Raw genomic sequence first — 16983 nt, forward strand, 5'->3', positions numbered from 1 at the left:
TCTTCCCACAGGTCCATACTGGTTGCCAGCAAGAAACGTAAAGCCAGCCAGGACTTTTGAAACTACAAATAGAGAAAGGAAGATCCAAGAATTAGCAGAGCAAGCAGAGATCACAGAAACACCGAATGAGGAGAATGGTTCAAATGGACAGACTCGTAATAGAAGATTTCATGTTAATATATCAACTGTTCTTATGTTTCTCATTGTTAGGTATAGTATGTGTGTGAAAGTTGCTTGTATATATGCTTTGTGTGTTTTCTCCGATCGGAAGGTGTATGGATTCCACCCGTAGCTACTGGAAGGAAAAGAATTAACTGGTACCAAATTAATGACAAAGAATTACTGACTGGACTTAGTTGTGAGCGCGTAACTTTGAAAAAGGAAGCTAGGAGGATTGTTATTAAAAAACATGTTGTGATTCGCAAAAACCGCTGTTAGCCGGCAGAGCACATACTGGGCAGCCTTGTTGCACGCACTGGCCACGCGTGCGGCAACGCCGTGTCAGTACCTTTGTCATAGACTCTGTTGAGGGTGAAAAGAGATGGCTCAGAGCGGAGCTGAGGGAGGCTGCAGAGCACACTGTGTGGATAAACAGGGGACGCCCTGAAGGTGCTGTGCCTGCCTCTCTTCTCTGTGATGACCCTGCTGATTGTTACCCTCCTGCTCAGCGGAATCTTGGGCATAGTCGAAATAGTAAGGCTCCCAGAAAGGGAAACAATATGCTAGTAACTGCTTCTGCAAGGCTGTACCAAAACAAAACACTAGTAACTGCTTCTGTAGGGCTATAGTAGAGCTTAGGGTATTCCTTCGCATATAAGGGGAGATCTATGTACTATAGGAACTTTAGGAATGTATTTACCTCATACCACCATGATCCTAAGTCATAGACACACCCGGAATAGGCAAAGCACGCACGCTTATGATAGCTAGTGCAATTCCAGAGCAGAATTTGGGAAACCAGCTAAAATCATTGCAGCTTCAATATTTGCACCAGGAGTTGAAGTGGCACAGACGTTAACTACACTGAATAAGTTGGGTCACTTGGGCTAACAAAACCAACGTCTCGCAATTCTGTTTATCTATGCAAAGTGCCTCTGACCCATTTCGCATGTGCCTTATTGGTGTGCCAATACTTTTGGCCAAATAATAGCACTAACATTACAGAGTTTCAAAGATTCGTCAATGCCTCTGCCCTCTCATACCAACAACCCAGTGGCATGAGACGGATCTGCAGTGGGTGGGATTGGCCTTTCGATGTGGGATCGGAAGTCCAAGCCGCCTTGATTAGATCACTCAATGTCACCATCCCTGCAGGACTGCAGGAACTTGATCTTTTAGGTAGCTTGTTACCAGGGACATGGAAAAATGTTTCTGGTTTATGGAACCAGTCTATGAGTCACAGCACGAAATGTAAAATCATTCGCCCTCCTATGCAACTTGTAAACGGCTCCGGAGTGGTTTGGTTCCAAACGCTGAAGCAAGCCTATCAGGCAAAATTAGGACGCAGTTTTTTCTTTCAAGGTAAACCGCGTTTCAATGTGTCCGGCACATCGATGTGGGGAAATGTAAAAACTGGAGCGCTCATTGGGAAAGTATTTACACACGATACGCTCCTGCCCCCCGGAATTTTTCTGATCTGTGAAGATCGTGCCTGGACCGGAATTCCACAAGGACCTATCGGTGGTCCTGGCTATTTGGGTCGCCTAACTCTCTTTGCCCCTAGCATTCATGATTTTCAAGCTGAACGAACAACCCGAACAAGTCGGGGTAAGAGGAGCCTAAAAGAATTTGACGGCACTTGTAATGACAACGTGCAGCTGCTGAATCCAGCTGAAATAGCAGCACTATCTGTCTTCCTTCTAGGAGCCTCTGACGGCATTGCTAATAGTCAGTTGGCTAAGCTTGCTTGTTGGGCATTGAAACAATTTAATCTTACCTCTGATATTCTCACCTCTCTATTGCTTGATGTAGATGATATCCAGCATGCTGTATTGCAAAATTGCACTGCTATTGATTTTTATTGTTAGCTCAAGGCCATGATTGTACTGACTTTGAAGGCATGTGCTGTATGGACCTACCTGACCACTCTCAAAGCATTCATAAGCAACTTGCAAACCTTCAAAGTAACATGCATCATATCACGACACGAGATGACCGGTTCTCAAACTGGTTTGGTAGTTGGAACATACCAGGTTGGATAAAAGGATTAATCATACAAGGCATAACGATATTAGTTGCATTGCTGTTTATGATTCTCTTAGCAGGGTGTGTCCTGAAGTGTGCCTCTCGGGTTCTCCTTAAAGCAATGCCAGAGCTATGGATTGTCCAAAAACAAAAAGGGGGAAGTGTGGAGGAATTCCTTTCCGAGACTGGCCATAACATTCTCTCGGGTATGGACAATCCCTGCTTGGGCCCCAGAGCACAAGGTTACCAACTAGATTACTTTTGTCCTTCAAGTTAAAACAATGGCCTTAAAAGGAAACGTAGACTGATAGCCTGCCAAGATGCACGCCTCCTGGATGCCTCTCCGATGACCGCAATGAGGAGACTGAAGGGATGAGCTTATTACCTGTGGTCTGCCAGCGCTGTCCTATCACTATAGCCCACGAGAGTGTGTTTATGCTAAGCAAGCCAATTGTAGTATGTAGTCGTGTCACGCCACATTCCGCTATATAACCTGTGTGCTGTTTGTAATAAACGGAGCATGATCTTTTAACCATATTGGTGTATGTTCATGACTCTGGGCCGTCCACAGTAGGGCACTGCAACATACTGGTGCTAATTTAGCTACTGATTTTTGGACGTTCCCTTGAGGTGCAGCAGAAAAGGAACGTGCAACTGATTTTTTGCCCATTCTTCCGTTCCTTTCCTTCTGGCACAACAAAAATTAACGTTGGCAAGACTCCACAAAACCTGCTTCCGAGGCTCCCTCACAAGCTTGTGCTTAGGTGGCAGATCAGGAATACCATGCACAACCCTAAAGAGCCGCGGCCCAACAGGCAGCTCCAGAAGACAAAGAGAAGAACTTCCTTATGTTCCCAAGATGGGAAAGTGCTGCTCCAGGGCAGCCAACACCCTGAGTTTCCATTCTGCTGACACACTTAGCATTTCTCAGTTTCTTTTCACCAAAAAGCATTATGTTCTTTTACATGTCCTATACAGCCAGAATCATAATATATCACACTCCTACAACCCTCATGGGATGAGTTGCATATAGCCAGTCCAGAAACAAGTCGACTAGAGGGAACATCAAAGCAGCTTTCCATGTAGAGAGCAGCAAATGTCAATTGAATGGATTAAATTTGTTTGTGGTCTGCCCTCAACTCCAGCAAAACACATTACGAAGAGACCTGTGTTGAGGACTCTGAATTAGCTGTCACGAAACTGCTTCAGTATAGGTTTGTCTTTCCACAGGACAAAAAAGAACAGCGTTAGCATAAAAAAGGTCATCTGTTCTAACTACCTAAATTCATGTTAGCTGCTCAGCCAACATTTCTGACAAGTTGATTTAGACTTGGTTGCGTGATGCGCTGAGCACCACGGCTGATTCAGCAAAGCATTTACTAGTGTGTTTAACTCTAAGTTTTCCTCTCTGTGCACTCAACCACACACCCCCCGAGACATCGGCCTGTCTGGTCGCATAGAAGCACAGCAAAACATCTGTAAAGCAAAGGGACTTGCTGAAAGGTGGTAGATAACTTGTTTTCATTCTGAAGGCCATACTAAAACTAGGGCAATCAGATCTTTCAAACAGCACCTTCTACCAGCTGAGAATACAGGTTTGGTTTTTGCAACTTACACTCCCAACTGTTGCCCTCATTGTTTCTGGGTAATTTCTTGGCATATCATTGGTGGAAAAATCTGTATTCCCAATGAACTGCAAGAATCAGTTTTCACATACCTGGGCTTTTTGTAGATTCACTCATCTTGGGTTTTAACTTCTGTCAGAGTTTTTGGTCTCGAGCTGAGACAGGTCAATACTTGTGGGTCCCAAATGAGTGTCAGTTCCTGATGACTAGAAAGAACTGCACTGAAACAGATTTGCTATCTGTCTAGTATTCTATAACAACGCATCGATGTTACTTTGATTGTTTTAAGTCATGTTGCAAGCTTTCATGGGTACCAGCTTAAATATTTGCTGAAATCTACATTTTTGTTTACACTGAGGCCATTTAACGCCACTCTGTCAACACAAACAGAGAGTTAAGATGACATAAATATTGTGTATTTGCCAAAACAGAATAGGGAGTCAAAACGTAAATAAAACTATGACCTTAATTATGAATAATCATAAATGAAAAACTGTCAACCACTTTTCCTTTATATTTATAGGTAATATTATCCAGAACTGTTATTAGATCATTCCTAGTGCATACCTGCATGAGTAGTGAGATCTATTATGGTCCCTTCCCACCCAAACTACTCTATGTTTCTATAAGCATTCTTGTGCAAGTACAGAATTTAACCTGTAACATGATTCAATTTATCATTTCTCCACAGTTCCTCATTACTTCACAGTACAATCAGAAGAATACTGAATTAGCTAAATGACCAACATGCAATCGATTCTGAAGAGCACATAATGAATTCAAACACAAGAGGAATTTCTCAGCTGAAACTGGAAACCAGGAGACAGCTATAAGTTGCTGCACGAATTCCAGAAAGCACAGCTTTCACAATGCAAACCATTCTCCAGCTCCGCATCACCAATGCATCAGCAAAACGACGAAATGCTAACACTGGTAGCACAAACCAAGCAGTAGCTACAAGTTTTTTTTTAAAAATAAAAAAACTACAACACAACTTAATATAAACCTCCATATTTTTGCAGTGTTGTTTCATAGAAGGCAGGCACAAGTCACACAGCTCCCAGTGGCACTACGCACACTCCAGGCATGTTTGACATTAAGGGGCCTCGTTGCTGTGGAAACCAAATCCCATAGATTAATTAATGTTCAGCAGCCAGAGCCATCTCTCTTCCTCTCTGCCTCCCTGCCCCCAATTAAAAAAAAAAAAAAGGGTGGCGCTTTTTACATCACAGAAGAGTGTCAAAGCAAAAAGAAATGTTTTCCTCTCAAATGGAGAACACTACCAATAAAAGTGAGCAACTTGGCCAAAGCGTGAGTCCCTCATGTTTATAAAATGAAAAAATATAACACCATTTCGGTGGGGCTAGTTTTGCTTTCTGTGGCTACGCTAAACTATCTCCAAGAAGGTCCTGCAAGAAAGATGGTTATGGGAAATCTCTAAAATCCCTTTAGGATGAAAGAACTTCTACAGAAGTCCCCCTTTTTTACTTTCAACATACAGATGTGCTAATCACAAGTATTCTACTTCGGGCCAACTATTCAAGTGACTGAGTCTTCGTGTGAACGCTTGCACAGTGAGTTGCAGGATTCGAATAACATTGATTCTGAGTGTCAGCACTTTTAGCCGACGTCGGTTCCAACCCTTTGAATTCCCCACATACATCCCAGTTTACAGGAGGGAGTAAGATTAGACACAAGTACACATATACACCTAGCAGCTCGCGCTGTGAACAAGCAGAAAGCACCAGACAGGTGACACGAAAGAGAAATATGGTTAAGAGCCACTACAGATAAAATTTCTTAACTACCTAAATACTATTTTCAAAACAGTTTTAGGGCCATAGGTCAAACGTATTTCAGATATTCACAGATTCAATTCGAGGCTTGGGAAAATCCGTTGTCTTCAGCATGTGTATCTTGAGGTACTCGAGTTCTTTTAATGCCCCAGCTCTGATGAGAATGAGGAACTCTTTCTCCCATTTTTTTCCCCTCAAAATATCCTTGCGAGCTATGCTACTAGTTGCCTGTTGAAAATACTCAATCGTGAATAATTAAATAATAAAAATCTTGAAAGTGTACCATACTTAATAGATGTTTAATAAGTAGAGAGTATGCAGGGTGAGAAAACTGCTAACATAGCTTGATAGATACACATACCAAATAGGTACAAGTATTTATTATTCTGTTTCCACGCACTTTTAATGAGCCAACATCACATGATGTGACTTGAAGCACTTACTTTCTTTTCTCTTCAGGAGAGGAGGTGATGGATTACTGAACGTGCTCAGACACGCTGTGAAATCGTGACACAAGATCACCTCGTGAGAGTTCCCTGCTCAGGGCCATTAATAGCAGTGAAATACACAGAGCCAATTTCTGCAAGCTGAGATACTTCCTGCGGGACCAAAACTGCACTTGGAGAGTTAAACAGTGCCGAGAGCTCTCACGCGTTTCTCAAATCCGTAGCTCCTTAGCAAACCTACTGACTGGAATAGATGCTCAACGGTTTTCAAGCCCAAGCCAAACACAGTGTCAAACATAACTTTTCAGTGTTATTTTACAACTCTCGCCCTTTAAATCGGGCACCACTCCTAACTTGTTCATGTTTCATTTAAAATAAGAAAAATACCTTTGAGATGATTAACGGCTCCCCGTGCTCCAGTCCGCCTTTCAGTGTGAATCCCCATGGAGCCCCTCCTTGAAGCAGTGCCTCCAGGTAGATGTATCTTCCTTTATGGGTAACGCTGGACTCTGAAGATGATATGCTGGTGTTAATATTGTCTAACATCCTCATCTGTCCTACCACATACTCAGTCAGATACAAAACCCACTCAGGCAATCACAGAGCAACAGAGTTGGAAATCGAACTCCCCAGAAGCCCACCACAAGTCATCCCTGAATACATGAAAGAAGAGTTTCAGATGGAAAATTTTTCTTCAGAGCTGGAGTCCACGTTGATGGGTTAAAAACGTTTCCCATCAACATTTCAGCGTGCTGTTTCTCCTTCAGAATTGCGAGGTTTTACTGGTGTTTCAGCACTCTGCTCTTCTCATTCCCAGGTATTCTGGGCATGATAACTTTGTAAAGATTTCTCTTCCTGTCTTCGGTATACCAAACTTGTGCTTTTAAAGATGTGGGCAAAAAAAGGAAAAAAAAAAAACCACTTTATAGATTTAAAAGCCCCTGGCCAGCAGATTGCCAAAATCCAAAGGAATGCTTCATTTGTGATTGATTATCAGTCTTTTCTTCCTTTCTGCATGCGATTTACCATTACAATGGCCTTTTTGCCTCAGCCCACTGCACGAAAAGAATGGAAGCGTCTTCTCCCTCTCGCGCTCTCAGTTACTCTATCCGCTTACTTCACAATTTTCTGACTTGTCAAAAAAAAAAAAAAAAAAGGCTGGGGGAGGAGGAAAGAGAAAGTCCATTCCTAAAACTATTTACAGGAGTTGAAAATGCGAAAGAATTCCATACTTATTGGATTAAAAAGTGAAAAAAAGTCTATCGGGAAAACTGGAGAGGCAGGTGAAATTAATCCTTTGGGAAAAATGTTAGGACGATAGCTGAGCTCTTTTCATGTGCTGTGCTCTCCCCGAGGATCTGCCAAAGCTGCAGCAGCTACTGCTGCTATGAGGGAGGGTGAGGAAGTGAGAGAGTGGGAGAGAGAGATGGATTAAGGCAAGTCAGGCAGTGCTGCCCAATTGTTCACATCGAGCACGCAATTAGAAAATGCAGTGTGCAAAAGCTGGGGCTCACCCTTTTATTATGCCCCCGGAAACCACCATCTTTCTATTGTACTTGCCAAGGAATTGTAACAATCCAAACTGCCAGTTGCTGAAAACACAATGGACCTGTTCCAAATCGGCACAGTGGAGCACCGCTAACAATTTCGCTCTCATAAAATGCTCTTCCTCCCCACGGAGCCCACCAACTTCCCTGGATATATTTCTTTTCCCTGTTTACATTGTCAAGAAAGGTCAACGCTTTCGCAATGTGTGGAAGAAGAAATAACACTAAGAACTTTGGATGCTTTTATTAATGTAGGCAGTGCCCAGTGACTATGTAGAACTTACTCATGTGGGTGCCTCACATTCGACTCGCTGCTTAAACAGGTGTCGACAGCATGTATCACTGAAGGTGTTAAAAAAAACTCTGTTTTTTATCGACTCTTGAACAGAATGATAGAGAATGCAGCCCACAGACCGCTCCCTCTCCTGCTGGCATGGCTGAGTAAACAAGTAGTAGTGCCTCTGCCTCTAAGGCGCCCGCATTTTTGATCTTATAGTGCCCAGGATGTGCGTTATTACTCCTTCAGGCTTTGCAAGTTCTGAAGATCTTGTGTTAGCAAACCCATAATGAACTGCACAGGAAAAGCTCTGGAGCTGCGACTCTAAAACCAGAAATCTTTGCATTTGTTCATGCCCTTCATGCCACCACATTCCCGCCCCCTTTAAGATGTTACAGTTTCCCCAGAGCCTCCTATTTGCCCCATGTGTCCCACAGCTCTCATTCCCAATAGCCATGAAGAGGAATGCAGAAAAGAGGCCCCTCCCTTTATTTTTCATGGTAGATGATCCTCAATCCCTGCTTAGATTGAGCTTTGTCCCCTCTGCTTCCCTCCCAGGGGCTGAGTTTTCATTAGCTTCGCATCCTGGTCAGGCTCACAGATTGCTTTTATCCAGAACTCACCCTTTAGCCTGACTCAAATCAGATTTCTGCATTTTATGCTCCTTGTGTTTCACTGTAAAAACCCTCATTTCAAGTCACCACAAAGAGCAATTCATTTCTGTCCCTCCACAGGCCGTCTGGAGACAGGCTGAGGCTACGGGAGCCGTCTCTTGGGGTCATACACCCTCCTATCCAGAGCCCTCAGGACTATTTAAGACTGTGTAAGAACATGCCAGTCTGTTAACAAGCCAAAGGTACTTCTTTGGATCATATCCATTTCCCATACAAAACGCTGGTCGCTACACCTAACGTCTGCAGACACCAGGATTTCAATAAGAGCTATAATTCTCACGGCGCCTACAGTGGCTGGTGAGTAAGAGTTATCTACATAATTTCTGAGGTACAGTTTTTCTTCTACTCCAGCACTGCAATTCCTTCCAGGTGCTCAATCCAACAGCATTCTTGCCAATAACTCCATCAAATTTGTCACAGTTGTAAGCACAGTTTTCTCCCCCTGCTACCTCCAGATTTTCTAGTCCTTTCTGCTGTTATTCCAGCTCTAAAAAGATCATATACAGGTGCTTGCACACATCAGAGACCCAAGACCAGCTAAGGAAAAAGGTTTGATCAATCATCCAAAAAGGGCTGCCAGATACCGTGCTGCCTTCCCAGTGGGCTCTTACTCCACACAGGAGTTAAAAATCCGTCAGGTGCTCACAGCACCTAGTTCCCATGTGTGTTACTCACATGTTTCACATGAAGAAAATCCCTGGGCCACGCTCACAACGCTAACCTCTCGGAGATGTCCGGAGAAACCAAAGCGTTTTTGGAACACTAGAGAGAGCAGCAACTCCAGCCCACACACGTGGGATTTAACTTCCTGCCAGATGCAATGCAAACAAAGCCAGTGTAAGATATCTTAATAACATACAGCCACTGTAGATGAAGAAAGTGGGATTAGCAACATGCAAAGGAGCATTGCTGTGCTTCAGGTGAAAACTAATTCTTTCTGAAATAGATTTCAGTGCTGAATACAATTAAAGCAATATTCGCCATTCACCCACACACAAACATTTCAATGTATTAAACATAAACTTTTTTTTCTCATCTTGTCTCTGGCAAGAACCTCAAATAGCACAAGTCTCTTAGCACTATTTGCTGCAAGAAAGGAATTCTTCTACGAGGAGTTCCTCTCAGGGCAGAGCTGAGATACTCTCTGCTGGGGCGCAACACAAGAGCCCTGGGTTCAGAAAAGTGCTAACCACACGGAGTAATATATTTTAAATAAAACTTTGCATGTTGTTACTATAAGAGAAAATAAATTTGGAACAGACTCATGTCAGAACCCTTTTGCTCAACTGTCAAGTACTACCGTGCTAAAGCAGGAGACATCCCCATTGATTTCACTCTTCAGAGTTCACAATCAAACCCTACAATTACCATCAATAAAGGCACTGCCTCCTTGCTCGCGGCTGCTCTGACTTTTCCTAAATTCCTTCAAATATTCCAAGTTTCTTTCGCAAATTTAGTTCCTCAGAGCCACACTGCCCCCGTCTGCTGGCAGTATCAGTTGTCACAGTTGAAGTTGATTGATTTAAATGCAAAATAGGCATTTCTTAATACTTAATAGGCATTTGCTACGCTTTTCCCTTTCAGAAAGGAAGCAGAACCTTTACTGAGCACAAAAAGTGGTGTTATTGATCTTACCTGGGACCCTGAGTTGGCAAGTCATTAGGCCAGGTTAAAGGTAAACCTAGAAACAAAGAAAGGAAATTCAGCTCCTAAATTTTGTACACATCCGTTGCTGCCTTTTTGGTTGGGGAATTAAAGATTACACTTAGTTCAAATCTACCTGCTCTTTGGATATATCCTGTAAGTTCAGGGGAAGCAATTTCACAACTTATCTCTAAAGAGAAATTTTATAAAATAAAGCAGCCCTCATCTGTACTGAAGGGACTTCTGAGGAGGAGTAACATGCCAACATGGTCCTGAGTTGGACATCAGAAGAGCAGAAGCGTAACTGATTACCCAAAATGTCGTGTTTGGCAGAAAACTGTCATTACAAGCAGGTCGACAAAAAGTTCAGGATGAGGAGGGGGGCACTGATCATCTCACATTCGCTCCTGCTTTGCAGTCTTTTGTATTTCTGGTTGTGCACAAACTGCCTGAGTGAGGAAAAGGCTTGCAACAGGCCTGTTCGAAAGAATTTCTATTTTAAATTGGCAAAGTGGAAAAAAGAGGATAGAAATGTGGGTCTTTGTACCTTTCACAGATACAAACAGAGGGAACAGGTGACTTGCTCAAGGCTGAAAAATGAAAGAAATGCTGCTTTTTCCTAGCTCATGGGTTTAATCACAGTACAACTTCTCTTCGTCTTTCAGACAGTGCTCTGTAGAAGATGAAGAGCTTCAGGAGTTTTAAATTATAGACGACCTTCAAGCACCAGTGGCCATCTCAGCTTCTTCCTCTCCCCCTGAGTCCTGAATCCAATGAGCTAGATGTGCAGTAGGATGGAACAAAACACAAATGTCAAAAGACACAACCCTCCTGAATCAGCCCAGGATGCCTTAAGAAGTGAATCGTCCTTCTTGGGGTAACAATTCCTCTGAAGGTTTATTATATAAAAAAAAACAGAAACAAGTAAATAGAAAATATGGCTTTTCTATACTTACCTCCAATCAGCTTGAGCTGACTGTAACATATCCATCCATTCAACTCTGTCAAATGTCAGTCTTGCACCTAAAAGAAGAAATTACAGGAAGGAACACGTGTTAAGACTCTGCATGGTCTCAAAGGGATTGCAATCAACTACCAATGCTCAAAATTCGTTTCTAGAGAGACAGTCCTAGGTCTACAAGGGGAAGCTCTGCTCAGATTCCAGGTTGGATTTGAGTTCTTCTTCCCTCCAGGCCACAGAATAAGCCTGCTTTGCTGGACAGGCCTGAGGTATAAGATGAAAAATCAAACACAGAAAGGCACAGACAGAGATCTGATAGCGAAAGGCAAGGATAAAGCTGAGAAACAGAAGTCAGCTGCAAAATCCACGAATCTGCATCCTTTTTGTGTTGGAAAAGGCACTTGTTTTTAAAATCTGAAAAGAAAGAATTTTATTTGATGAACATAAAAAACTCTCTCCCTTTAATAGTGCCTCTGCACAAAACAGCTCCGAGTCCCTCAGTTACTTAAAGCAAACTGAAAAGCAACAAGCCAAGGTGAGGAATAGATCCATCTCTCTGAGGAGACCACAAGTGCTGCCACAACTGCAGGAGCTGAATTCACAGTGTCTGAATGCAGAATTGCAGATCTTCTCTCTGCGTCTGAATTTTCACGTATCTGACGTAACGCACAGAGAATCAATCTGCGGAAACGAGAGTCTGAATGCAGAACCAGGAATCATAAAAGAGTCATCACAGTACAATACCAAAGCCTTACAACATCTAGGTTGTTGTTTTACAAGCATTATAACTGTGACAACATTGAGGCCACTTCAGCCATAACAATCCTTGATTTTCTATATATTACCATAAGCCCTTCCAGAGAAACAGCCATTTTGCACTCCAAGTGGAATAACTTGACAAGATGCACAAAAGCAGGGACATCAAAGATAAGTCCTCATTCGAACACTAAATTAATAAAAGACTCCATGATTACCCTGAATTATTCAGTGTTATTATGCAATAGCTAAAGGAGCTGGGACTCAGTTACACACTTTAAAAAGCGAGGGAAGCACAAAATGCTCGGGGCAGCCATCACATCATTTAATTGAACTTAATGGAATCTAGTTGAAAAATGTGGCATTTATCTCTATCCTAGCAAGATGTGTACACGATTGGAGAGCTTTTAGATATACCCATCTACTGAGATCTGAGGTTTCTCTGCTGAGCTATTTCTTGCCATCGTTTCTTGCAGGATGGATTACAGCTAAAGTCACCTGAGGCACCATGGCCAGATGCTCCTATTGTAAAGCCAGACACAGGAGCAAGCTGTGCTGGTGCAGCCTCGTGTCTGAGCTCATCCTGTAAAGAGCAGGTCAAATTCTGTACATGTTTGTGTTTGATACGTGGCATACGAAGAAACACAGGAGGTTCCGACAGATTAATTTCCTGTTTGTGTTTTTTTTTTCCCCCTACACAATAAGATTAGTGTTTAACACTTATAGCTATTATTAATGCCTTTAACCAAATCTGAAATGGCTGGTGGGTATGGACCAGGTACTTTAGAAGTAGAGTCTCTGCTGGCATAAATTACTTGGTTACTTTCCTCTGAAGCTATATCCTCCCTGCACAGCTCATAGTCATTTCTCTGTGGGAGAAATTAATTATTTTAAACACAAGAAGCTCATATTTTCATCTGGCTGTCAAACCTGTGTTGATTCTTAGATTTTTCTTCCCAGATATATTCCTAAAACAGGAGAAAAATTATTGAGGAATTACATCCTAAAAGAGTTTTTCTGTTCGTAGGGTGTAACTGGTGTTTCAGGAGTGGCAGGGTGAAGCAGCAAAGAGGCTGGGGTGCTCAGGACCTGGACTCCCACAAAACACCAGACAAAGAAGGCACCTGCTGCCAGGAGAAGCAGTGCTCGGTAGAAAGCACCCTGCCACCACCCTGATGGGGAAAAGCTATCAAGTTTCCCGCTGAAGCGGGACTTTGAATGACACCCTGCGGAGAAATCTAGCCCTGGATGCGGCGTTTATTGGCTCTCCCTGGTGCACATGATCAGCTCCAGAGGAGGAGTTTGTTCCTAAGGCTACCGAGTCGGGCAAAGGGGCTGAGGTAAGGGGCAGGTGGCTCCCAACGGCTCCGGAGGAGGTTTGGGAGCTGGATGCACAGCAAAAGCAGGAGTGAATGCGAGATGATCAGTGCCCCCCTCCTTTCCCAGCCCCACAGCAAGAAACAAAACCTTAGTGCACCGCCCAAAATACAGGAGAAACAAACCTCACCAGTGTCTGCCAGAGGTAGGTGCGGGCCGCCTCCCAGATGCGTTTTCCTGCTTTGTTAACACCTGAGACTGTTTAAGCATTGAAATCTGGCTTCGGGATATTATATAGCATATTTACCTGTCAAGTCCTTCGCCACTGTTCTCTGTGGATAGAAGGAAAATACGTCTTTTCGGTGCTGCCTCTTTTTCTGGATGGTGCAACAGAAAAGTCCTCCTTTCCTCCATCTGTTTTCCATCCTCTGCGTGTGTTTTCTGCTGCTGATGCACTGGTAACTCTGGAGCACGGTGCAGCTAGAATGGAGACCAGAGGTTAATCCTTAATTTTCTTCACTCAGTCTGAAGTAGTCCACATTAAACCACTTTTTCTCCTTTGTCTTCAGGTTTGTCTTTTAGCGCTAAGTGAATGGTTTTCTTTTTTTGTAAATTAAAATGGTGTGTTCTCCGTGGAGGAATGGTTTTGTGTTTTACTTCTTAGTCGGGTATTTAAGTATATAAACATTATGTCTATCTCCGGAGTTTGCTCCCATTTAAGTTCTCCAGCTCTCTGATGATTTAGTTTTGGGCCCAGTTCATACACCTGCTCCTGGAAGCTCGTAACACGGCGTGTCTGGTATAAGCTGCTGGCTGTCATTTTGAATAACTCGAAAAGAGGGACAGCCTCTTGACGTCTGCATGTCCACCCTTGAAATCAAGATCCAAAATGGGATAGTCGGCCACGTCATTTTCTTTGCTGAAGCAAAGCGACTGCCTCTTGACTCTGCACCCGCTCTCTCACTGAGAATCGAAAATACCAGTCAGGCAATCGCCTTTGGGAATTCAAAAACATTCCGTCTCTGAAGAGACTGGTGTAAAAATCGAAATATTTCCATTTTGATTTCTGCACTGGATTTCTGGGAAGATGCTTTCGGCCCTGTGGCCTTTTCTCTGGCAGGAGGAAGCCTCAAGGCCCCAACTTCGGCCTTCGGTCAGCTCACGGTCACCCCCCCAAAACGTGCTGCCTTTGCCAGCCGAATGCCATGAGAAAGGTGACCCCAGACTCTCCCCTAACCCTGTATGAGGCAATTGGTATCTCCAGTCTCACGCACGGCACCATTAAGCCATGGCTATCACAAGCCAGACCCCTCCTGTGCCCACAGCCTGCGGGGGCCCGCGCCAGCGGCCATTTTGGGGCCGAGGGGCTGCGCGCCGGCGCTGGACGGCAGCGGGAAAGGGGCAGCAGCGCCCCGAGGTCGCGCTGAGGTGAAGCGGGCGGCTCCCGGAGGATGGGGTCGCAGCCCCGGCACGGCCCCTTCCCGGAGAGGAGGTCGAGAGACGAGGAGAGGCGGATCTCCTCACCGCGAGGGAGCGGCCTCTCTAGGGCGGGAAGAGCGGGTGCGCGCCCCGCTGAGGTAAAAAGCCCCTCGGCATGGAGGGTTTGCAGAGGGATTTCGGCACAGACCTGCGGAGGCGGGAGAGGCCGGTCGGGGCGCTCCGGGGCTCCTGCGTTTCCCGCGGCGGAAGGGCCGGTGACCTCCGGCTGCAGCCGCGGAGTTCCGCCGCCCCCCGCGGCCGCCGGCCTCGCCCTCCGCGGCAGGGTCCGTCCCAGTTTGGTTAAAATGGCCCTGTCCCCGCGGCACGCTTAACTTCAAGGGGCTGCTAGGTGAGTGATGGAGGCAATTTTCATCTTAAGGAAGCGGTTTTGGTGCTCGGAATTGGGGTCTGGGGTAAAAGGGTCCACTTGTCTCCCTTCCGTGCCCTTAGGAGGCACCCCCGGTAGTCTTTTTCAGTCAAATGGGTGTATGGAAGGTGTCAAGTTATCCATGGTGTTGGAATTGCTGCTGCAGCTGCCTCTTGGCTCCACGGTGCAGCCCCGTGTCTTCCGGAGAACCGCTCACTCAGGAAAATCCAAATCATGCAAATAAAAACCCCATCAAATACCATCTGTCTCAAAGCTACTTCGGAGTAATAAATTTTCATCTTTTTTTTCTTTTTGTTCTTCCTTTGCTCTGAGGAAAGGTTCACAGACGTGTCCCCAACCCCAAAGGGCTGTTGGCAGCATCGCGCTCCCAAAACTCAAGACGTACCATTCCAGACTTGCCCACCTTGGGCTCCCCCCCCAGGCTTCAGTTTTCCATTTCTTTCGGGCATCCCTCCCAAAACACTTGTGTGAGGAAAATGTCTGTTTGGCTTTAATCAAGCAGATGGGAATAGACAGCGTTTGGAGATGAGATCAAGGGAGACGTTTATAGAAATGTTGTCTTCAGTGTTTCTCGTGGAAAAATTCCGTGTCTGGGAGCATCGTAGGAAAGTGGTAGTAGTGTCTATGATTTGCCACGTCGTTGTTGTTGCAAAACTTAACAGGCAATGGTAACAAGTACTTAGGAAAGCCTGCATCCATGTTCGTCCTGACAAAACAAAGCATGAGACTTGAAACAAGGAGAGAAACTATCTCCCTCAAGATCCTTTAATTCCTCCTGCAGTGTTCAAATTAGATGGGCAAAATTCATTTTTTATTACATGAAGTTGAATCTTAGTGTATTAGAAAGTAGGGACAGATCCTTTTCTTCACAAACGCTCTTACGATAAGGGAGAATATCCAGGAATTAAGGTAGCACACAGATCTTGTTACTAGAAAAATTCCTGTTCCTGCTACCTGTCGTTACAGTAAACAGCACACTCACTGAAAATGGAAGCCAACCGATTCCTAAGGTGTAGTCTGTTATACTAATGTCATGGGAAAGACGCAAACACAAAATTTAAGGAGATGGGTGCCCAAGGCACTCTGCAGTGAAGGATGAATTACACTGTTCATTGTCATTTGTGTGCCAGGATAATAGCTTCATTTCTCTCCACAGTGGAATGAGTTCTTCCTGCTGGCAGTGGCATTTCTGCACAAATGGCAGGATGTAGTACTGCCCTTTGATAATGAATTTGCAGGGGTCCAGGATTCTGCCTGTTAGATTCAGAATTATTTGACATTGGAAAAGTGATACTTGTAAATTCCAGAGATTTTACTATTTTGAGTGGTTTGTTGTGGTTTTTGGTTTTGTTTTTTTTTTTTTTTTTCCCAGAAGGTGGTGGATTTAATATTTGAAAGTTTTTCTCAAAGAAGGATCACTAATGAGCTTGAAAACTAAAGGCCAACTGAGAAGAATGGGGATGGTATTTTTCTTTCTAAAGCTTTGATTTACTGATTCACTCGGACTCTGATGGATCAACCCAAAGTGTCAGCTCACCACTATGCTTATCACAACAGTTATGTACTGGCAGATGCATGGAAAAATGGTCAGGAGAAAGTGATATTTTTTGCTTAGTATACCTCAGTATCTTAGTGTCCAGGGAATTAGAATGTAAAGACTTAGTGAATCTGAATCTCTATCCCAAGGGACAAATTTATTAGTCCTGGGGATTTGTCTAGTCATTCTTTTAACATGTTTGTGCATTTAGGTTATACTCCACCATAACAGGGCAGTATTGATAGAACCTCCACCCTTGCCTGCAGCTGATGCCCCTTCTTCCCATTTTCAGGGCAACAGACTGCTCAGGATGGTTTTCCCCATGCTTTTGTCAATAATGTCACAGAATGAA

General features: G+C 44.1%; 1 protein-coding gene across 1 annotated transcript in view; it reads right to left on the reverse strand.

The window, feature by feature from the left end:
* Positions 1 to 6603, reverse strand: part of SHROOM3 (shroom family member 3) — a 159043-nt gene extending 152440 nt beyond the window's left edge. The window contains exon 1 of the mRNA XM_086611732.1: positions 6439 to 6603. Within this exon, the coding sequence (XP_086467858.1) occupies positions 6439 to 6603 (165 nt within the window). The remainder of the gene's footprint in view (positions 1 to 6438) is intronic.
* Positions 6604 to 16983: the final 10380 nt, after the last annotated feature.

Source organism: Tauraco erythrolophus, chromosome 5 (genome assembly GCF_009769465.1).
Source record: "Tauraco erythrolophus isolate bTauEry1 chromosome 5, bTauEry1.pri, whole genome shotgun sequence".
NCBI classification, from domain to species: Eukaryota; Metazoa; Chordata; class Aves; order Musophagiformes; family Musophagidae; genus Tauraco; species Tauraco erythrolophus.